The 23767-nt window shown below is 41.2% G+C and overlaps 2 protein-coding genes across 3 annotated transcripts; one reads left to right on the top strand and one right to left on the bottom strand.

The window, feature by feature from the left end:
* The first annotated feature begins 1694 nt into the window (after positions 1-1694).
* On the top strand, positions 1695-8139 carry LOC111956560 (ubiquitin carboxyl-terminal hydrolase 14). Of its 2 annotated transcripts, none has more exons than XM_023977041.2 (16): positions 1695-2021; positions 2917-3062; positions 3168-3200; positions 3440-3544; positions 3655-3758; positions 4078-4136; positions 4408-4538; positions 4760-4840; positions 4928-5010; positions 6230-6344; positions 6506-6571; positions 6702-6794; positions 6918-7046; positions 7256-7319; positions 7451-7558; positions 7968-8139. In XM_023977041.2, the coding sequence occupies exons 1-16, from the start codon at positions 2006-2008 to the stop codon at positions 8114-8116; spliced, it is 1482 nt and encodes a 493-aa protein (XP_023832809.1). In that variant the 5' UTR covers positions 1695-2005; the 3' UTR covers positions 8117-8139. The 2 variants fall into 2 exon arrangements, with proteins under 2 accessions (XP_023832809.1, XP_023832808.1); XM_023977040.2 differs by having other exon boundaries at positions 7253-7319.
* A 681-nt stretch (positions 8140-8820) lies between these two features.
* LOC111956559 (THO complex subunit 1) lies at positions 8821-20484 on the bottom strand. The gene is made up of 21 exons (XM_023977039.2): positions 20378-20484; positions 20098-20171; positions 19921-19981; positions 18589-18658; positions 18325-18443; positions 18137-18185; positions 17853-17948; positions 17673-17755; positions 17462-17541; positions 17191-17299; positions 16811-16945; positions 16502-16602; positions 16271-16337; positions 15753-15803; positions 14930-15000; positions 11590-11685; positions 10928-10993; positions 10316-10399; positions 9575-9722; positions 9278-9362; positions 8821-9173 (listed from the first exon to the last, which is right to left on the bottom strand). Exons 1-21 carry the CDS (start codon positions 20426-20428, stop codon positions 8896-8898), a joined length of 1974 nt encoding a protein of 657 aa, XP_023832807.1. The 5' UTR covers positions 20429-20484; the 3' UTR covers positions 8821-8895.
* Positions 20485-23767: the final 3283 nt, after the last annotated feature.

Below are 23767 nucleotides of genomic sequence, written 5' to 3'. Positions count from 1 at the left end.
TAGTACAGGGATTGGCTTAACTATGCGGTGAATGGGTACATCTCGGGGATACGGAAATGTGGTTGTTTTTTCTTCCCTTGTCAGTAACTCTGTTTCCTTCAAAATGTACTTTGATGCCTTTGACTGGTGGCCTTTATGCTTCTATCCCCTATTACTCTGCACATCAGTTATATCAGGGGTCGGTTGGGTCTGAGTATGTATTGGGAAGTGAGTATTAGATGTTTTTGAGTATTGAGTGAGGAGCATGCAAGATCATAATTTAAATCTATGCATTATTATTTTTATTATAATTATTGTTATTGCTCCAAGCCATAAGGAAATTCCATTGTAATGGCATATAGGAGACTTAAAAACTAGTTTTTTTTGTTCTGTGTTCATTGGGTACATTGTTTTCTGTAATATTGTTTTTTTTCTTGTATTTTTTGTATGTATTGCCTTACATTGACTCATAGATAAATGGTTCAAAAGGAAAACATTAAGTTAACAAATGTAAAACTGCACTGTTTGAATTGTAAATTATTTGTAGAAAACTAAACAGGTGTATCATTTGGCCCACCTAGTGCCTTAACGTTTGGATAACAATTTTACTGCCATATCTGTTTGGTCTTGTTTTTGGAGATAAACACAATCTTAACTCTTCCATCAATCTTTTTTAAATATCTGCCACACTGGTTTTATCAGAACGTTCCGTCTGGTTTGGGTATATTGAATGCCTCTTTATAGACTCATTGCAATAGTTTAATGTGTCAACACAAAGTTCCCAGAGTCCAGTATGTATCTCACGAAAGTTTCTGGATGGTGTACCTTGTTAAAGATTTTGTTATATTAATATGGTATCGTTTCAAGCAAACCCCACTCAGTGTACAATATTAGAAATAAAATAAGGATCATGAATACCTCAATTATTCTAAATGTTTTWAAAAAACTTTGTTCAGTAAAAAGAGAAAAGCACTGGAACTAAGATCTACTCTATTTTGTCTTGGATGAATCGCATGTTTAATTGCAATGGAGGCCGCACTGATGGATAGGTGTCAATAAACATATCTTTATCATCTACGCACTTCACTTTTGTTATGTATGTAGCCTGAGATTGATTTTGATATACTACTCTTTATTCTGAGCAACTGCATATAGACTTACTGCTAACAAAGTAATTTACCAATCCAAGTGCTGTGATTGTAGCTAGTCATTCAGTTAGGCTAGTGATTTTAGGCTAGTGATTTTTGATTTGCTCCTTTTACAGTAATTGGGCTACTTTTAACAGATCATGATTAATAAGTGTCATCAAGACAGTCAACCTTTTTGGAGACAGATGCAGTATTTGGTAAAAACATTTTTATAGATTTTTTGTTTAAGTGGATATAAAAAAATATATTTTAAAGTACTTTTACAAATGCATTTGTTGAAATTCTACTGTGATCAGGGGCCCACTCTGATCATAACATATTTGGGAGTGTTCTCATGAATGGATGCAAGTGTCTGCTAAATGGCTTTTCTTATTATTTATTKCTTAATATGGTGTTTCTTGATGTGGGCGTTCCTTGATATCAGAGAACGCCCATTGGTGACTGCCATTGGTCAATTTTGGAGTTATGAGACTGGTGTTTATTTGTCACATATTTGTTTACATAGATTAGGATAAATTAACGTGGCATCTTGGGCAATGCTACAGTTGTACCCGATGCGAAAGAAACGGCCACGGACAAATGGCGAGCATCAATGGGTGTAACTTCACATCAAGAAACGCCATTGTCAGTAAACGCCCCTAATTGCATCTGCAATTACACCCTTCTCCCTCACATGTTGGGCTGTCCAGGCTGGATAGCTGCAGGCAGAGCGCATCGATACATTTCCAGCGTACACTGCCGTGCAGCGTCATTGTGCAAACTGTTTGAATGAATTTCCTTGTAGCTACTAGCTAGCTAGACAGAACTATATCGTAGCCAACTACACCCGACAGCGAATTCGCGCCCCGGTGAGATTAGCAAACAAAACTGCCTAAAAGATGACCGTGTTTACAGGTAAGCTAATGCTATAAAGTAACCACTTACAATGATGACCCTTTTGCTGAACTATTTATACACGTGTTTCAATTATCACTATTGGACCGCTATCTAGCAAGCTAACTAGCTAAAGTGTTAGCTAGTCATCATAGGCCGTAAAGTAAATCAGTGGAGTCACCAACTAGCGAGCTGCCCGACAAAAATAACAGATTCGAGTGTTCTCTCTGATTTAAGAAAATATGACATGACAAACGAACTATCTTGTTAAGTAACCTAGATACTTGTTGGTGTTGTTGACAACTAGTTAAGTAATTTGTCTAACTAGCTAGCTACTTAGCTTTATGTTGTGCTAACGGCAGTAGTTAACTTCCTGCAGTCACGTCAATATTTAGCTAGCTAGCCTGCTAACTGTTAAGCTAGCCAGAAAATGAACTGTCTTACACTACGCAAAGAGCCTAACGTTACTGTATGAAAATTGTGCTGCAACGTTACATCTGGCCCAATTAAACTAGCTAAGTAGCCAGTCTAACACTGGCCAATTTGTTACCGCTAAATTAGTGTGTTTTGTGATTATTTTGCTAACTAACTTGCTAGCTAGGTAGCTAACGTTAGTTAGCCATCGAAAATAGGTAGCATGTTACTTAAGTCATTTTACTATCTCTTTTATGCAATCTTCCTAGTCGGCACAGTAGTAGCCGCAGTTTTTCGCTTGCTTCTAGCTAACAGGTGATCAAGACTTAATAACCAAAACATTCGACTCTTATTTAAAGCCATCCTCTGCAGCACAGGTTATCACTGTAAAATATGATTGTGCTGTGTCATTCATGACAAGACACGATGCATCAGAGATGCCTTCCACTCCCTGCTGGTTAGTAATAACAAATACCTGTTTGTTTTTTTGTTTTTTTCTCAGTGAATGTGAAATGGGGGAAAGAGAAGTTTGATGCAATAGAGCTGAACACAGAAGAACCTCCCATGGTCTTCAAGGCTCAGCTCTTTGCCTTGACTGGGGTACAACCAGAGAGACAGAAGGTTATGGTCAAGGGAGGCACACTTAAGGTAAAGTTGTCTCATTTTAGTTAATCAATGAATGTCATCACTTGGACCACGGATGATCAATACATTATTTCCAATGATACCTAATCATTTGTATGTCTTTTTTAGGACGATGACTGGGGAAACATCAAATTAAAGAATGTAAGTATAGCCTAAGAGTTGTCATGTTCTGTCGATATTGTGGAAAGTAGACTGATATATTGGCACATTTCATTGTAATTTAGTGGACCTGTTTTGGGGTAYTGTTAAGATTATCAAGCCTAATGCTGCAGGGTGATCTATTTTGTTCTTTGATTACCATCAACAGATATCCTATGGTACACAATGTGACATGCGATACTCTTCTTCCTCTCTCCGTCATTCCCCCTCCTCTGTCCTAGGGGATGACTCTGTTGATGATGGGCTCAGCGGAGGCCCTGCCCGAGGAGCCTGCAGTCAGGCCCATGTTTGTAGAGGACATGACTGAGGACCAGCTGGCCTCAGCTGTGAGTTAATGTTTACTCGTTGGATGTCTGTTTGTTTAAAGGGAATGGATGCTGGCTGGGTTCGCAGACAGTAAGAGAAACTAACCCCATTTTGGTTGTTGTCTGTGTAGATGGAGATGCCTTGTGGACTGACCAACCTGGGAAACACCTGCTATATGAACGCTACAGTGCAGTGTCTTCGCTCCGTGCCAGAGCTCAAAGGAGCCCTCAGAAGGTGGGCTCATGATTTTTGCATTAATGCCACTCTGTGATGATGCAAGCAACTTGTCAGTGATCTAATCTATAGTGATGATGCAATATGATTCTTATTTATTTGATATCTATATACAGTTGACAATTATATCACATGTATTGTTTGTCTTAAAGACAAGGCTTTCAGGCTCTTCAACATGATATCGTCTCGTTTTGATTGCTACCTTGCCATGAGCAGGTGACTAGGGTGTGCCTATAAGATTAGACAATAGACTGTTTTTGTTCTTAGATGTGTTTTATGGCTTTGATCTTATTTATGAGCCCTCTGTCTCCACCTACAGGTACGCAGGTGCTCTGGGGTCCTCAGGGGCCAACGCATCATCCCAGTACATCACAGCAGGTCAGTGCCTGGCATTTGTATCTGTTGGATTTATATTTTTTTAATCTTTGGTTCTCTGCCAGTGTAGACGTGGTAATGGTATGACTCAGTGAGTCATAGCCATAGAGATCCTATTACTAAGTATTCTAATTCCTAATTCTATGGTCAGAGCACAGTGCTGCCAATACCCGCATTGTGTGGTGTACTATAAACTGTAGGTGGCTTTGGGTAAAGGGTCAGCTAAATGTCCATGTTCTAACTGTTAAACAACCGTTTGTATTCCCTTCCTCAGCCCTCCGTGACCTCTACGAGACCATGGACGAAACTTCCTCTAGCATACCCCCAATCATCCTGCTGCAGTTCCTGCACATGGCTTTCCCCCAGTTCGCTGAGAAGGGAGACCAGGGACAGTACCTTCAGCAGGTGAGACCGGGGCCCCTGGCTTGCACCAGTCACTCACTCATCACCAGAAGATGCTACTTTGCTAATACTGCTTGGTACTACTCAGTAACACACATCTAGACTGAACCACATTGATTGCTCAGTTTCAAGTAGCCCAAGAGGACATTTGAATAATTGTGCATACAGAATGTGGTCTGAAGAGTGGAAATGGGCTTCATTAATGAATGTCTCTCCCTCTCTAGGATGCCAACGAGTGCTGGTTGCAGATGATGCGGGTTCTTCAGCAGAAGTTGGAGCCACAAGACCRAGACGCTCCCATGGAGGTATGTGTATAAACAAGTATGTAAGCTGTCAAGGTAGCTATAGATGTGGATGTCTGTCCTAACTTTCCGTTTTTCTGTCTGCCATAGACTGACACTGAGAGTGGAGCTGCTGCTGTCGCTGCCAAGAAGAACTTCATCGACCAGTATTTTGGAGTGGAGTATGAAACCACGTATCCTTAGTCGGAACGCCTGACCAATTGAATTTGAGATGAGCGTATGATCTATTAGGGAAAGGAATATGGGTTTTTATTGGATGTGGCAGGTGGCCTGGCAACATTTTATAGGCCCCCCCATCTTGGCAGTGTAGAGACATTTTTCCATTTCTAAGCCAATTTCCTGCAATTCTACAAATTTCTCCATGGAGCCAAGATACATTTTCGCAGTTTTAAAGCAAATTTCCTGCAATTCTATGCGTTTTGCCATGGCTAATTAATTGTCCCTGATTCTAGCTTTAATTTTTGTGATTGTTATTTCTCAAATATTATATTATAAACAATAATGGACCTATATATATAATTTTTTTCTCTACGTACTTTATATSTGGTTACATTGAAATACTTTTTCCCCAATCCTGCGCATGTAKATTTTTTTTYCACTGTTTGGATTTAGGCGCCCCGAAAAAAACGCTTAGCGACCCGCCTAAGGATTTGAATTGCAGAAAAATCCCTGGCTTCCACATTTGTATATTATTTCAACAAACCTTTTGCTATCTCCTCCCAAGAATGGGTAGGCAGGTAGCCTAGTGGTTAGAGCGTTGGACTAGTAACTGAAAGGTTGCAAGATCGAATCCCTGAGCTGACAAGGTAAAAATCTGTCGTTCTGCCCCTGAACAAGGCAGTTAACCCACTGTTCCTAGGCCGTCATTGAAAATAAGAATTTGTTCTTAACTGACTTGCCTAGTTAAATAAAGTTGAAATTACATTTAAAAATCTCAGTGGTGTCCTTCCTGTCTGTCAACTATGTTTGGAAGGACACTTATCTTGAGTCTCCTATTTCTGTTTCTTTCTTAAAAATATGCTTAACTTTGGAGAGTACCAAGTTTTTTTCAAACCTCCCACTTTGGGCTYGATATGTCGATGAGCAATTAGTCACGAAATTCCTAGTTTGAAAGCAACCCTTTTTTTGGAAACTGCGGTGCCATTTTTCCCACATGGGCCAGCCCCCTGGCAATTTGAGTTCTAGCTAATGCACTTCAGCTCTTTGCCATTTGAGTGACAGCTAGCAAGCTACACACACAGCAGAGTGAGAGGTAGCAATGTGGTGCACATATCTGCACATATGTGATGTAGTACGCAATTTCCGTTGACCACTTTTGATGAGCTACTTTCGGAACTACTGGCTAAAAAGTATACAAAAGTAGTAGAGAATCTCTTTAACCTCTGTTCTCAGTATGAAATGTACAGAGTCTGAAGATGAGGAGCCAGCTAAAGGTAAAGAGAGCCAGCTTCAACTCAGCTGTTTCATCAACCAGGAGGTCAAATACCTGGCCACCGGGCTCAGGCTGGTGAGTAGTACCACAACAACACGCACAGGAACACATGGACGCATACATACAAATGCACAGAAACACACAGGTGCACACACAGACCATGATGTCTCGAAGGTGGTCTGTCACCATGGCAACACTGATCTAATCCCGTCATGTCCCGCTGTTTCTTTCTCCAGAGACTGCAGGAAGAAATCACCAAGCTGTCCCCGTCTTTGCAAAGAAATGCCCTGTACATAAAATCTGTAAGTTTGTAGGTTGGGCTGTGCCGTAAGATTTTTATACACTAGTGAGAGCTTGTGAAATGTGTTTTATTATGTTGTTTTAGTTGGTTGGTTAAGGTGATGTTCACTTGATCTCCCTTCCTTCGTCTAGTCTAAAGTCAGCCGCCTCCCTGCCTACCTGACCATTCAGATGGTTCGTTTTTTCTACAAAGAGAAGGAGTCTGTCAATGCCAAAGTCCTAAAGGTAGGTCTTCTGATGTTTTAGGAATGTCTTCCTAATTGATGGGATTATCATCAGAATACTGTTGTAAATGGATGAAAGAATATTGTCCTGATGCTTTTTTCCCCTATTGACTTAATTCTCCAGGATGTCAAGTTCCCGCTGATGCTGGATGTGTATGAGCTGTGTACCTCTGAGCTGCAAGAGAAGATGGTGGCAGTCAGGTCAAAGTTCAAGGAGATTGAGGACAAGAAGCTGGAGAAACAGTCACAGAAGGTAAAAATATTTATTTATTTGTGTACATGTCTCTACTGCAATTCAGCTTTGAACTGCAAATTTATACTCTAGTAAATAAACCCAAACCTCCAAGAAATGTATTTCCGTGTTGTCCTCTGGCCAAACAAAGCAACTCGGTGTGAACGAACGTCTCAAACAACATGCGTGTAGTCCGTGTAGCTTACATTTTCTCTTTGTGCATCAAGCAGGTGGAGAAGAAAGTGGGAGACAAACCGAAAGAAGTGAAATATGAGCCCTTTTCATTCGATGACGGTTGGTTACTTTACATCATATGGTTTTGTAGCATACCTTTACAAACTAAGAATCAGTCAGTCGRGTGAGGGATAGGTTGTTAAACTAATTTAAGGGATAAGTTTCTAAGCATGTCTGTCTATTCCCTGCAGACCTGGGCTCCAACAACAGCGGTTACTACGACTTGCAGGCAGTGCTGACACACCAGGGCCGATCCAGCTCCTCCGGACACTACGTCGGCTGGGTCAAGAGGAAAGAAGGTAACCTCCATAGCATTAAGAAAAGTCTCCACAGTGCGATGGATACGTCAACCTGCTGCTTAAATGGGTAGTTGACCTCAGTCAGTTCAACACAACGGAGGATGTGGGATATGGACCCAGATATTTTAGGCCACTTTACTTTGGTGAACTATTCCTTTAAACTAAGGTTCAGCTATGTGATGTTGCCAAGTAGCGGTCAGATGAGCAACTGCACAAGTGCCCTTCTCTCTGCTGAAACGTGATAGCTGCGGGACCAAAACAGTGGAAGTTTACCCTCATGCTTCGCTCTCTTAGTTGTGGAAGTTGGCCTGATTATTGTTTACCTTGTAAACAAACTACTATATTCATATATTTTTTATCAAGGTACAGATGAATGACTTTTCAATACATCCATGTTTTGCCATTACAGACGAGTGGGTGAAGTTTGATGACGACAAGGTGAGTGTGGTGTCTCCAGAGGATATACTGAGGCTGTCCGGTGGAGGAGACTGGCATATAGCCTACGTCCTACTGTACGGACCCCGACGACTGGAAATACTTGAAGAGGAGAAACAGTAATCAACCTAATGCAAAAAAACAAATGCCATTTCCAAGCACGGTCTACACTGCATAGATGTGCAATAAATTCTGGGTGTCTTTATAAAGTAACTTCGACACAGATGTTTGTAAAGCCATCCTATATCAACATGAGTGGAGGAAGGTTTTAAATGGTTTATTATTGAGCCAGGCAATCTCTGGACTGGATCATTGAGCGGTTGTGTTTCTAGTTCTGCAGTTATTGTTTTATACACATTGTATATTTTTTAAATCCTTGAACAAGGTGCTCATGTCAGTACTTCTCTGTAGTCATAACTAATCAGCTGTACATAGTCTTTGGCCAAGTTATCTAATCTGGTTCAGGTGTCTTTCAATTTATCCTGTACCTATAATTCAAATGTATTGGAGACCTCCCCTATCACCTACAGTGCCCACTATTCAAACCATAATGAATTCTTACACCCCTTGCGAAACAAAACTGTCTTGCACATTGCTATTGTGATTTGTCACCATACGAGCGGTTCAATACCTCTAATACAGTGTGACTATAACGCTTCTCCCTCATACATGCAGTCATTATCCTGATGGCTTTTCATAAATGGTGAAAATAAACTTATACCAAACCATGTTCTGATTAAATGACTCACTTTTATCCATCTAAATGCCCTGCACATACAATATGTATGCATTGACCTGTGAGGGATCGTAAGTATATAAAGCTCTAGTCAAAGTTGAGCGTTTATTTAAAGATTCTACGGAGGATGAAATTACAGTACATGTCTAGGCATGAAGGCCTTGGTCTATGTCTCGTTGAGGATGTCTGCGATCTTGGGGAAGCCAGCAGCATTGAGTGCTGGAACCAGGCTCTCGACGGTGGCCTGTGTCCCCTCACGGTCCTGCCAGGCCACCAGCAGCAGCTTGGCCTGCATGTCCACGTCCTTGCTGTCTGTCTCAATCTCCCGGATCTCCGCTGCCTTTATCTCCAGCTGGCCAGCCAGGGTCTTCCATTGGGAACCCAGCTTGACTGCTATGTCATCCATCTGCTGGTTAGACACCAGTTTGGTCTGCATGCTCAGACCTTGGGGCACACAAAAGGGATGTGATCAGGTCAATATGGAAAATCGGGGGTAATCTGCAGTCCAACTGGAGCTTTGATTTTACAACTACATATCTAGAACTCACTGTCGTTGCTCTCTTTGAGAAGGGTGTCGCCATTGTCTTCATAGTCTTCCTCTCCTGTCTTTATCTCCTCAGACGGGAGGTCCTTCTGTGATGACAGGGCAAAGGGGATTTAATTCATCAAGAGAGGTAAGGACATGGGGAACATCTGAATTACATTGTCCTCTGACCTCAAATGGGTTGTGAGGAGTATGAAATTGAGATTCTCCGATGGACACCCTATGCTCCCAAAGGGAGCCTTGTGTAATTCATAGACATTTTCAGTATCCAAGCACCCATAGTTCCGACCAGACAACTCACCGGCAGCTCCTTGGCCAGTTTGATGACCATGCTCTCCAGGTAGTCAGCCAGGCTCTTGATCTGCTGGTTGGTGGGCTGGAAGAAGTGGGGACTCCTCCTAGACAACAGACGCAGGGCTCGCCAGCCATAGTTTGAGTTACGCACCACCCTACAGGACGGGGCGTGGAGGTGAGTGGATAATATTGAACCAAAACACTTCACACGGCAGGATCTTTCTTGACACCATTGGACAGGTCTTAGGACAGACAATCAACAGTTAGTGTACAAAACATTAGGAACACCTTCCTAACATTGAGTTGCACCCCCTCAGAATCGCCTCAATTCATTGAGGCATGGACTCTACAAGTATCAAAAGCGTTCCACAGGGATGCTGGCCCATGTTGACTCCAATGCTTCCCAGAGTTGTGTCAAGTTGGCTGGATGTCCTTTCATACACACAGGAAACTTGAGTGTGAAAACAGCTGCGTTGCAGTTATTGACACACACACTGGTGTGCCTGGCATCTACTACCATACCCTGTTCAAAGGCACTTAACATCTTTTGTCTTGCACATTTACCCTCTGAATGGCTCACATACACAAATATGGCTTAAGAATCCTTTAACATGTCTCCTCCCCTTCATCTACACTGATTGAAATGGATTTAGCAGGTGACATCAGTATGGGATCATAACTTTCACCTGGTCAGTCATGGAAAGAGCAGGTGTTCCTAATGTTTTGTACACTCAGTGTATACACATACTTGTACTCATCTTCCACCATGTTGGCTGGGTCAGCCTGTTCAATGGCCTCTTCAAAGAACTCCTCCAGAGTAGGCATGAATTCCCTGTGGACAAGAAATTAACATTTAGGGTTAAAGGAGAAGTTATATATWTTTTTTAACCAAATCTCTTTTTATGTAAATGGCAAGTTATAGAAGGGTCTATACCAATGTTCAGTCAAAAATGTTTTGGCACTGAGCAAATTTCTGAGCACAAACCTCAACGTTGGGAAAATTCGGTACAACTTCCAGCATGCGTTTACTGTCAACACTGAGGCTGTACCCGCTTTAAGTTAGTGTTCAAGTAGGCTACTGTGGTTTTTGGAGCATTTGTTCATGTCTTTTCTGAGCCCCCTTACTGTACGAGGATGAGCAAGTGAATCGCTGGTTGCGGTAAATTTCTCAAAAACAAGTCAAGTCGCAAAGAAAGTGTCTGGACCCTTCTATAATATGTCATTTACATATATTTTTTACATTTGGTTGTAAAAAGTGAAATTCTCCTTTAATGTTATACACCAAAAACGTATAGGTAGGTAAGTGGGCTATGTAACTTTGACCTTTGACCAGCTGCACCACTGCTGTAAAACCACTCACCTGCTAACTGACTGGCAAGCTGCCATATTGTTATGATTCAGATTCCACAGTCTCGTGAGTTCATCACTGCAAGAAAACAAACACGAGGGAAGCTGTGTCACTCGTCCCCCATATTGGCAACATGCTATGTCTCCCCATTTTCATTAGGCTCCAATGTGAGGGCTAGACATTGTAAATAATCCTACTGGCATACCTCAACTTTCCTAAACCAACTACGGTTTTGGGGAACACATTACTATTCTGTCCCAGTTATCATTGCCATACAGAGTTCGGATATGGACAAAATGTCCAATTCACACATGCGTATAATACAGGGGTGGCAGGTAGCCTTGTGGCTAGATCGAATCCCAGAGCTGACAAGGTACAAATCTGTCATTCTGTCCCTGAGTAAATCAGTTAATCCACTGTTCCGCCAGGCATATCAATTCAGGCAGCCACCCCCACACCTCTCTGAATCAGAGGGGTTGGGTTAAATGCGAAAGACATTTCAGTTGAATGCATTCAGTTGTACAACTGACTAGGTACCCCCCCCTTCCCTACAGACTTGAATCTTTGATATTGTTTCTGTAATGAAAAGTGCTATAGAAGTTGTATAAATTATTATTGTACAATATAAGCACCCACCAAATTATTATTATTATTATGTTAGGATTGATACTTACTTCCCCATGAAGACCTTCCTGTCAGGGCCTTTACCTAGGAAGTCTTCTGGAGCTTGTCTCTTCCTCATGGGTCTCTTGGGTTTGTCATCTACTGGTCTGGGGGGGGGGGGGGGGGGCATTCATACCCCTTCAGAAAGCATTCATACCCCTTGACTTATTCCACATGTGTTACAGCCTGAATTCAAAATATATATATTTTTCTTCTCACACACATTACCCCATAATGAAATGTCTTATTTAAATAAGTATTCACACCCCTTAGTCAATAGTTCATAGAAGCACCTTTGGCAGCAATTACAGCTGAGTCTTTTTGGGTAAGTCTCTAAGAGCTTTCCACACCTGGATTGTGCAACATTTGCCCATTATTTTTTTCTAAATCTCAGCTACTCAGGAACATTCACTGTCTTCTTGGTAAGCAACTTGTGTAGATTTGGCCATGTGTTTTAGGTTATTGTCCTGCTGAAAGGGGAATTCATCTCCCAGTGTATGGTGGAAAGCAGACTGAACCCGATTTGAGTTTTTTCCTGTGCTTAGCTCCATTCCATTTCTTATTTTATCCTGAAAAACTACCCAGTCCTTAATGATTACAAACATTCCCATAACATGATGCAGCCACCACTATGCTTGAAAATATGGAGTGGTACTCAGTTATGTGTTGTACTGGATATGCCCCAAACATAATGTACAAATGTATTTAGGACAAAAAGTGATTTGCTTTGACACATTTTCTGCAGTATTACTTTAGTGCCTTGTTGCAGACAGGATGCACATTTTCACATTGTCAATTAGGTTAGTATTGTGGATAACTACAATGTTGTTGATCCATCCTCAGTTTTTTCCTATCACAGCTATTCAACTTTTAACTATTTTGAAGTCACCATTTGGGCTCCTGAGTGGAACAGCATCACAGTGCTAGAGACATCACTACAGACCCCGGTTCGATCCCGGGCTGTATCACAACCGGCCGTGATCGGGAGTCCTATAGGGCAGCACACAATTGGCCCAGCGTCATCCGGGTTGGCCGTCATTGTAAAATAAGAATTTGTTCTTAACTGACTTCCCTAGTTAAATAAAGTTTAAATTAAATAAAAAAAATCCCAGAGTGGTGTCCTTCCTGTCTGGCAACTATGTTAGGAAGGACTCCTGTATCTTTGTAGTGACTGGGTGTATTGATACACCAGCCAAAGTGTAATTAATAACTTCACCAAGCTCAAAAGGGAGATTCAATGTGAGCATTTCTTTTATTTTATTACCAATACGTGCCGTTCTTTGTGAGGCATTTGAAAACCTCCCTGGTCTTTGTGGTTGAATCCGTGTTTGAAATTCACTCCTCAATTGAGGGAACTTACAGATAATTGTATGTGTGGGGGACAGATGAGGTAGTCATTCAAAAATCATGTTAAACACTTATTGCACACACAATGAGTCCATGAAACTTGTGACTTGTTAAAGCACATTTTTACTCCTGAACTTATTTAGGCTTGCCATAAAAGGGGTTGAATACTAATTGACTCAAGACATTTCAGCTTTTCATATTTTATTAATTTGTAAACATTTCTAAAAACATCATCCCACTTTGACATTATGGGGTATTGTGTGTAGGCCAGTGACAACCTCAACTTAGTCCATTTAAAATTCAGGCTGTAACAACAAAACGTGAAAAAGATCAAGGGGTGTGAATATCTTCTGAAGGCACTGTATATACAGTACCATTCAAAAGTTTGGACACCTACTCATTCAAGGTTTTTATATTTTTACAATTTTCTCAATTGTAGAATAATAGTGAAGACATCATAACTATGAAATAACACATATGGAATCATGTAAGTAACCAAAAAAACTTAAATCAAAATATATTTGATATTRTTCAAAGTAGCCACTCTTTGCCTTGATGACAGCTTTGCACACTCTTGGCATTCTCTCAACCAGCTTCATGAGGTAGTCACCTGGAATCCTTTTTCAACAGTCTTGAAGGAGTTACCACATATACTGAGCACTTGTTGGCTGCTTTTCCTACACTCTGCAGTCCAACTCATCCAAAACCATCTCAATTAGATTGAGGTTGGGTGATTGTGGAGGCCAGGTCATCTGATGCAGCACTCCATCACTCTCCTTCTTGGTCAAACAGCCCTTACACAGCCTGGAGGTGTGTTTTGGGTCATTATCCCGTTGAAAAAAATTATAGTCCCACTAAGCGCAAACCAGATGGGATGGTGTATCGCTGCAGAATGCTGTGGTAGCCATGCTGGTTGTGTGCCTTGAATTCTAAATAAATCACTGACAGTGACACCAGCAAAGCACCCCCACAGCATCACACCACCTCCATGCTTCACGGTGGGAACCACACTTGCGGAGATCATCCCTTCACCTACTCTGCGTCTCACAAAGACTTGGCAGTTGGAACCAAAAATCTCAAATTTGGACTCATCAGACCAAAGGACATATTTCCACCGGTCTAATGTCCAATGCTCGTGTTTCTTGGACCAAGTAAGTCTCTTCTTCTTACTGGTGTGCTTTAGTACAGGTTTCTTTGCAGCAATTCGACCATGAAGGCCTGATTCACACAGTTTCCTCTGAACAGTTGATGTTGAGATGTGTCTGTTACTTTAATTCTGTGAAGCATTTACTTGGGCTGCAATTTGAGATGCAGTTAATTGCAGATTTCTGAGGCTGGTAACTCTAATGAACTTATCCTCTGCAGCAGAGGTAATCTAGGTCTTCCTTTCCTGTGGTGGTCCTCATGAGAGCCAGTTTCATCATAGCGCTTGATGGTTTTTGCGTTTGCACTTAAAGTAATGATGGACTGTCGTTTCTCTTTGCTTATTTTAGCCATAATATTGACTTGGTCTTTTATCAAATAGGGCTATCTTCTGTATACCACCCCTACATTGTCACAACACAACTGATTGGCTCAAACGCATTAAGAAGGAAAGAAATTCCACAAACTTTTACCAAGGCACACCTGTTAATTGAAATGCATTCCAGGTGACTACCTCATGAAGCCGGTTTAGAGAATGCCAACAGTGTGCAAAGCTGTCATCAAGGAAAAGGGTGGCTACTTTTAAGAATCTCAAATATAAAATATATTTTGATTTGTTTAACACTTTTTTGGTTACAACATGATTCCATATGTGTTATGTCTTCACTATTCTTCTACAATGTAGAAAACAGTAAAAATAAAGAAAAACCCTGGAATGAGTAGGTGTCAACTATTGACTGGTAATGTACATTCCTCACTTTAATGAATGATATATATTTTCAATTTGAACTTTGTCTTGATAATAATATATTCATAAGTATAGGATCATAAACATGAGGTTGTTGAATTCTGCTGCTATACCTTTCCTTCACAAAGCTTGGGCATCCCTCATTTTTCCACGAGTTCCAGTTCTCCTCTGTGTTTAGGACATGCTGTCAAAATATGAGAGGGGACTTTTCAATGTCATCAATAAGCCTTACCCTGTCAACCTTGACTTGTAATACAGAAGGCTATACAGTACCATTCAAAAGTTTGGACACAGCTACTCATTTGAGGGTTGTTCTTTCTTTATATTATTTTCTACAATGTAGAATAACAGCGAAGACTTCAACTATGAAATAACACATATGGAATCATGTAGTAACCAAAGAAGTGTTAAACAAATCAAAATATATTTTATATTTGAGATTCTTCAAATAGCCACCCTTTGCCTTGATGACAGCTTTGCACACTGTTGGCATTCTCTCAACCAGCTTAATGAGGTAGTCACCTGGAATCGATTTCAATTAAACAGGTGTGCATTGTTAAAAATGTAATTAATGCGTTTGAGCCAATCAGTTGTTGTGACAAGGTAGGGGTGGTATACAGAAGATAGCCCTATTCGGTAAAAGACCAAGTCCATATTATGGCAACTCAGAAAAGCAAAGAGAAATGACAGTCCCTCATTACTTTAAGACATGTCAGTCAATCTGCAACATTTCAATAACTTTGAAAGTTTCTTCAAGTGCAGCTGCATAGTTGATGTCATCCCTATTATTCTTTAATATAGAAAAATCAAGAAAAACCCTTGAATGAGTAGGTGTGTCCAAACTTTTGACTGGTACTGTATGTTGTGATGTCACTAATAAAACATGTGAACTTGCAGGAACTACACAGACTTACGGAATATTCAGACTATTCTTACCTCGACCATGGTGGCAAACTTGTCTCCATCCGGTGCGATCTCTCTGAGCAGCTACAGGGAACAAGTTAGACAGGTGATAAAAAATAGCAATATCTAAATATACAATAAACACATGTATCATACAAAAGAGCCCAAACTCAGTGACATTTAAAATGTTTACTCAGTGAAGATGTACAGCTGAATACATACATTCAATACAGTGCATACACTTATAACCTTAGCTRTAACACCCTCTCTTCCACAAATATGTACTTCAGTACTTTTCCCTATCACCCAGGATTTCTCCGTGCATATCAATAAGACTTATTATCAGTCAGCAGAGGCCTTGAGTTATTGGGAGCACACATTCCTACAGTTCACTAAATAATTACACTTCTCATGCACAGAGCTTGAACCTAACAGTACTTTCAATCTCTAAGGATATAAAAACAATCTATTCATACTAAGAGGATAATTATATAAAACAGTAAAGATATAAAACAGTAGTTTACAATCTATCAGATGAAACACACACACACCTGGTACACAACTTTGGTGGTCTCCTCCATCCATGAACACTGATCATCATTCAGGATACAACTGGAGCTGCAGCAACAGGACAAGAGTTGGTAGTGAAGAGACCAACAGCAGTCAAATCCCAATGTGAATTCACTGTTACACCTTTGACTGCTAAATTAAATCAGACTACATTCAACCTGACATAGGGTATGATGGTGTGGGACGGGGGGCATCTTCTTGGGCCACCTCACCTTTTGAACTTGACCTGTCCCTTGAGGTACTGGAACAGGATAAGGTACTGCAGGAGGATGTGTCGTCTGAAGTTACTGTCACTGAGCTGCAGGTCCATCAACTAGAGAGGCAAAGACAGAGACTGTCATTGTATTTGAAGGGATCCATTTGAGAAAGGCGAGGTATAGACTTCCTAATCTCAATCACATAATGAGTAGTTACTTGGGACGTAAGGTGATTTGTAGAACAGTGACTCTGCAGTCTTACTGCAATGTAGTCAATCTCTATTCTGTTCTATTCTTAATTGATGGAAGAAGTTGAGATGTCACCTTCTCACTGGTAAGGAACTTGGCAAAGTAAACGTGGTCTCCTCCTGCCGTCCTCAGCTCTTCCAGCTTCCTTTTAGAAGCCTGCATGTCGTCCAGCTTGAAGCTTCTAAACACTGCCAGCGTCTCGTCTGAATACTACAGACAACATACAGAACATTTCTATGAACTCAAACAACTTTTCAGTGTCTTCTCACAGAAACAAACACGGCCACTACCTGTCTGGATACTTCACAGGYCATACAGAATAATAACAGTTTTGAACAAGACATTTTTTAAAGCAAAGTGTCATACTTTTTGTAGATGTCCATAGATGGGTCATGTCAGATAAGAAATGTCACAAAGCTATTTTGGGAGAGAAAGAGTGAGGGCAGAAAAGTCACCTTGAGGAAAGTCATCCAGGAAAACTTCTCATAACACTGAACAGGGTTTCTGAAGTAGTCCTGCAGAGTCCAGAACTTTCTGTATAGGTTGTAGTCGATAGGGATGGAACTACAAACAGGGAGCAATTTTATAGTACAACTTGTTTTAGCAAGCTGCAATCAAACTTACAAGACTTGCCAGCACAGGGATCAGTGCAACAGCTATGTTGATGAAAAACCACTGATGATTCCAAGCATTGTGATAGATGGAACAAGGACTCATGTTGCTTACCATGGCGCAGGTGCACTAGGTTCCTCATCTCCCATCTCCCCCTCCTCCACTTCCATCCCATCCTCCTCCTCCTCTGTGGGCTGTAGAAGACAACACAGAACAGAGGTAGAGAGAGAGTGGTAATTCATTGTTAAGCACATTCAACAGCACACACATCATTCAACAGCTTACACAATATACAGTATCTATAATCCTTAGAACAAGGCCTTACCTTCTGGCCAAGAGTGCTCTCTTGCTCATTTTTGTTGAACACTGTGATGTTGTTGAGATTAAACTGGCTCTGCAGGTTCAGACCTGAAACACACAAAGGAACACAATAGTGGCCACAAGTCCACATCCATGATAAAACATTAATGACATCAGTTCCTGTAGCTCCATGTAACCCTCTCACCTGATTTCTCAGACAGGGGAAAGAGACGAGCCAGGAACAGCTGGATCCGTCCACAGAAGACTGTGTTCTGAGACTTGGACAACCTCCTCAAAAGATCTGCAGGGTAAGAAGATGGGGTTTAGTGATGGAATATCTGCACAAATCAAGATAACAACAAACAGGGCCGGCAAGTAGCCTAGACGTTAGAGAGGCGAGCCAACAACCAGAGGGTTGCCAGTTCGAATCCTGGGTCCTACAGGAAACATCTGCCAGGAAGTGATCTTAATGTGTGCCTTTATCCTCACCATTACACATCCTTAACAAGTAGTTCTTCCCAGCAGTGTAAAAGGAGTTCTGAAAGTGAGAGAGAAGAAAGTTATGTTGGTGGCATTTCCTTAATAACTAAAAGGAAAGATCTTCTATATGAAACCTGTCATCAAGTAAACATTGACCATTACTCTAAGAACACAGAGAAACAGACTAAGCTACTTACAGACTTCCAGGTGGAGACATTCTCTTCAACAAAGGAGAAGACCTTATCACACTGGTACAGAGGAAGACAGTCCAGAACATCTCCCAACAGTAGGAAAGGAGTGGTGGCGGAGCAGATACCTGCATGGACAAGTGAATTTACTACACTTTTCTACACAATTACTACATAATTTGCTGTCTGGCGTGTATATCGATGAAATACTAAGGAGGTAAAACAGAGGTAGATGTAGCGATGTAATGACGTGACGTTCAGCCTGCTGCTTACCTTCAGTGACTCCATCAATGCTGAGATAGATGAGAGACAGGAAGTCATCGACGAGTGCTTTCTTTTCCACCTGTAAAAGAAAAGGAGAGAAAGGGAGAATGTTGCTCGACTCTTGGTGAAGCATATTGAGCATAAGCAAGACCATGTACTAGCAGTATACTTCGACAGATTTTTCACCTTGTCGGCTCGGGTTTTCGAACCAGCGACCTCGCTAACCACTAGGTGGCAGGTAGCCCTTGAGCAAGGCACTTAACACTAATTTGCTCCAGGGGCACCGTACTACTATGTTTGACCCTGTAAAACAACACATTTCACTGCACCTATCAGGTGTATGTGACAACAAAACAAACACACATATATATACATATAAATATACTAAACAAAATATAAATGCAACATGCAATAATTTCAAAGATTTTACTGAGTTACACAGTTCATAGAAGGAAATCAGTCAATTGAAATAAACTAATTAGACCCTAATCTATGGATTTCACATGACTGGGCAGAGGCCCATCCACTGGGGAGCCAGGCCCATCCAATCAGAATGAGTTTTTCCCCACAAAAGGGCTTTATTAGACAGAAGTACTCCTCAGCACCCCCACTCCTCACACTATCCCACAGGTGATAAAGACGGATGTGGAGGTCCTGGGCTGGCATGGTTACACGTGGTCTGCAGTTGTGAGGCCGGTTGGAAGTACTGCCAAATTTTCTAAAACGACGTTAGAGGCGAAATTAACATTAAGAAATTAACATTAAATTCTCTGGCAACAGCTCTGTTAGACATTCCTGCAGTCAGCATGACAATTGCATGCTCCCTCAAAACTTGAGACATCTGTGGCTTTGTGTTGTGTGACAAAACTGCACATTTTATAGTGGCCTTTTATTGTCCCCAGCACAAGGTGCACCTGTGTAATGATCATGCTGTTTAAATCAGCTTCTTGATAAGCCACACCTGTCAATTGGATGGATTATCTTGGCAAGGGAGAAATGCTCATTAACAGGGATGTAAACAAAATTGTGCACAATTCCTTTTACAAGAATGGCTTTTTGTGTGTATTTTACATTTCTGCTAAATTTTATTTCAGCTTGTGAAAAAAATGGGACCAACACTTTACATATACATATCTAAAACAAAGTACATATACATACATACATATAGACACACACACACAACACACATACATACATATAGACAGACCACACACACACACACACACACACACACACACACACACACACACACACCACACTCATACATACATACATAGATATATACACAAACATACATAATATATATATATATATATATATGCTACATTTCTTTAAACTTACAATCTGCTCCTCCAGGACCTGCCTTAGAGCTTGGTCAAGGGTGGTCTTCTTCTCTGTCTCACTGTGAAGAGACAAGCAGGCAGACAATGTCAGTGGTGATGTGGACAGAGGCATAGCCTAGAGATAATATAATTAATGTTAACAGCTAACGTTAGCTATGTAACGTCATTCACTCACTTTCCAGTGATCTGGTTGAATGCGTTTATCAAAGGTTGGCTGGTTTTGTTGACCAACGCACTTCTGGTTGAGGCCTGGGTGAGAGTTATAACAATTGAACAAATAATAAAAGCTTAGTATTTTCTTGGGACTATCGTTACACGTTAACCTGCTAACGTGTCTAATAAATATGACTTGGCTTGCAAAGGTATTGTAAGCGTTTCTACAAAGATGTGATAAACAATTTAAATCATGCATAGAATAGAGTCTGAAATACTCCGTATTGAAGACAAGTTCTTACTGTAAATATATTTTTTGCATCGTTCAAATTGAATAAAATCAGTACAGACATATTTCCTCTTCAACAATAAACGTGACCCCGACTAAAGTTGTATATCCGGTTCAAATCGGGCGCAATCAGGATGTCAAGGTTGTAAGCCTTAAGGCATGGTTCAGAAAGTAATGTTTATAATTTGTAACATGAATACAATTTACGGATAATCTTCTGCCCTAGCAGTATTTTGATTTTGATTACAAGGAACATCAGAGCCACAGGTTCCTATCGTCAACATTAGAGTAAAACTTACTGTTCAACTAGGCCTATGCCAAATCAAATGCTTTGCTGGCCTTTAGAAATATATCTAAACTTTATTTTTATAACCAGTGTAATAACGGATGTAGCKTATTGCATTTCAGGGATGATCTATCTCGTATTCCCGGGATGTTCATTTGTATAATAGCCTTCAGTTTTACATGCGGCCAGAAGATGACACTATACACTTTGGTAAACTATTGATTGTTGTTCCACAGAGTCCCTAAACCCAGAAGCGCAACATCGCGATACTTCCGGGAAAGCATGTGCCGCAGACCAGGCTGAGGGTTTGGGGTTTGATAAGTCAATTATGAAGGTAACATAGTGCCTTGTGTAAAATAATGTAAAATATGAGTTGCACTTATATAATCCGTTTTGTAGTTGCAAATAGCAAACATGGCARTTCTTTTGAGAATAAATGCAACACTTGCAAGCACATAACATGAACTTTCAAACATGTACGTTGATATGTTAATAAATTCTATAAGATTTGCAACTAAATTTGAGAATGAATGCAACTAATTTCCTAAACTTGTGACTGGTGAATCTTCTGTGAATCAAAACTACATTTACTGACGTCAAATTTGTGCACTCAGAGTTTTGTCACTAATTTACCGACTAACCTCGGCCAAAAGTTTTGTAGATGTAAAAAAACATTCAAATACAATTTTATTGGTCATATACACATATTTAGCAGGTGTAGCGAAATGCTTGTGTTCCTAGCTCCAACAGTGCAGTAATATCTAACAATACACACATCTTGCAGGGTTCTGCAAGTAAGCAGTAGAGAAATAGATGAGCTCTGGTGGACAGGGCTTTTTCTTCCAACCAATCAAGTGGTCAGGTGGTGTGTTTTCAAGCAGGAACGCGCTTTCACCTTTCACAAGGTTCCGGTCTGGAAGCACGCTTTCCACTGTGCTAAATGTGGATCAAATTTGTCAAAATTACTAGCTAGCTAAATGATATTCACAGAATTTGAAAGGTACACAAGGCGTTGTTGTGGAAGATGAAGGAAAGAATTAAAACACGTTTTTCCACATAGCACAACCGCTACAAAGCTGATGCTAGCTAGCCTCTTCTATTGACATTACATGGCTGGTTAGCTAGCTAGCATTAGAGCTTTCTGGCTAGCCTGTGTCTAGTGGTTCTTACATTATGTAAGAGCAATAGGTCTAGCCATGTAGTTGCCATTTGGTTGAGAATCACTAGTTTAGAAAATACTTGTTTGCTCTGTGTGTAGTTGGTTGGCTTTGCTAGTTAGCAAGCTGAGATCAATGCTCAAGTTGGCTAACGTTAGCAAGCTTGATAAATGTTTTGAGGAGAACAGGCTATCCCTGTTGAATCAAGACGGGATGGGGAAGAAGATTAGATGTGCAGTTGCTTCATCTACCTGACGCAGTGCCAGACGAGATGAGAGCTAACTGCTCCAGAGAGAATCTGAGCGATCTCATCCTTTTATATCTTGATTAGCTAGCTGTTAATGTCGAACCAATGCAATTATATTCATTTTATACTAGCTAGCTAGTTGTTCTTCTAGCGTCCGTTAAATGTTACAGCCACAACTTTATGATCATTTAGTCATGCATCTGCAGACCAGCGAGGTGGAGAGTGAGCTAGCTAGAACAACATCAACTAGCTAGKATTTTTCTACGGCTGGCCATGCTTTCCACCTGGCTACCTCTACCCCGGTTAACAGCACGGCACCCCCCACAGCAACTCGCACAAGCCTTCCCTATTTATCCTTCTCCCAAATCCAGTCAGGTGATGTTCTGAAAGAGCTGCAAAATCTGGACCCCTACAAATCAGCCGGGCTAGACAATCTGGACACTTTCTTTCTAAAATAATCTGCCGAAATTGTTGCAACCCCCATTACTAGCCTGTTCAACCTCTCTTTCGTGCCGTCTGAGATTCCCAAAGATTGGAAAGCAGCTGCGGTCATCCCCCTCTTTAAAGGGGGGGGGACACTCTTGACCCAAACTGCTACAGACCTATATCTATCCTACCCTGCCTTTCTAAGGTCTTCGAAAGCCAAGTCAACAAACAGATTACCGACCATTTCAAATCCCACCATACCTTCTCCGCTATGCAATCTGGTTTCAGAGCTGGTCATGGGTGCACCTSAGCCACGCTCAAGGTCCTAAACGATATCTTAACCGCCATCGATAAGAAACAATACTGTGCAGCCGTATTCATTGACCTGGGCTTTCGACTCTGTCAATCACCACATCCTCATCGGCAGACTCAATAGCCTTGGTTTCTCAAATGATTGCCTCGCTTGGTTCACGAACTACTTCTCTGATAGAGTTCAGTGTGTCAAATCGGAGGGCCTGTTGTCCGGGCCTCTGGCAGTCTCTATGGGGGTGCCACAGGGTTCAATTCTTGGACCGACTCTCTTCTCTGTATACATCAATGATGTCGCTCTTGCTGCTGGTGAGTCTCTGATCCACCTCTACGCAGACGACACCATTCTGTATACTTCTGGCTCTTCTTTGGACACTGTGTTAACAACCCTCCAGACGAACTTCAATGCCATACAACTCTCCTTCCGTGGCCTCCAATTGCTCTTAAATACAAGTAAAACTAAATGCATGCTCTTCAACCGATCGCTGCCTGCACCTGCCCGCCCGTCCAACATCACTACTCTGGACGGTTCTAACTTACAATATGTGGACAACTACAAATACCTAGGTGTCTGGTTAGACAGTAAACTCTCCTTCCAGACTCACATCAAACATCTCCAATCCAAAGTTAAATCTAGAATTGGCTTCCTATTTCGCAACAAAGCATCCTTCACTCATGCTGCCAAACACACCCTTGTAAAACTGACCATCCTACCGATCCTCGACTTCGGCGATGTCATTTACAAAATAGCTTCCAATACCCTACTCAATAAATTGGATGCAGTCTAGCACAGTGCCATCCGTTTTGTCACCAAAGCCCCATATACTACCCACCACTGCGACTTGTACGCTCTCGTTGGCTGGCCCTCACTTCATACTCGTCGCCAAACCCACTGGCTCCAGGTCATCTACAAGACCCTGCTAGGTAAAGTCCCCCCTTATCTCAGCTCGCTGGTCACCATAGCAGCACCCACCTGTA

This window comes from Salvelinus sp. IW2-2015, linkage group LG32 (assembly GCF_002910315.2).
Source record: "Salvelinus sp. IW2-2015 linkage group LG32, ASM291031v2, whole genome shotgun sequence".
NCBI classification, from domain to species: domain Eukaryota; kingdom Metazoa; phylum Chordata; class Actinopteri; order Salmoniformes; family Salmonidae; genus Salvelinus; species Salvelinus sp. IW2-2015.
The sequence above is the reverse complement of the archived record's forward strand: the minus strand, read 5'-3'. Positions and strand labels throughout refer to the sequence as shown.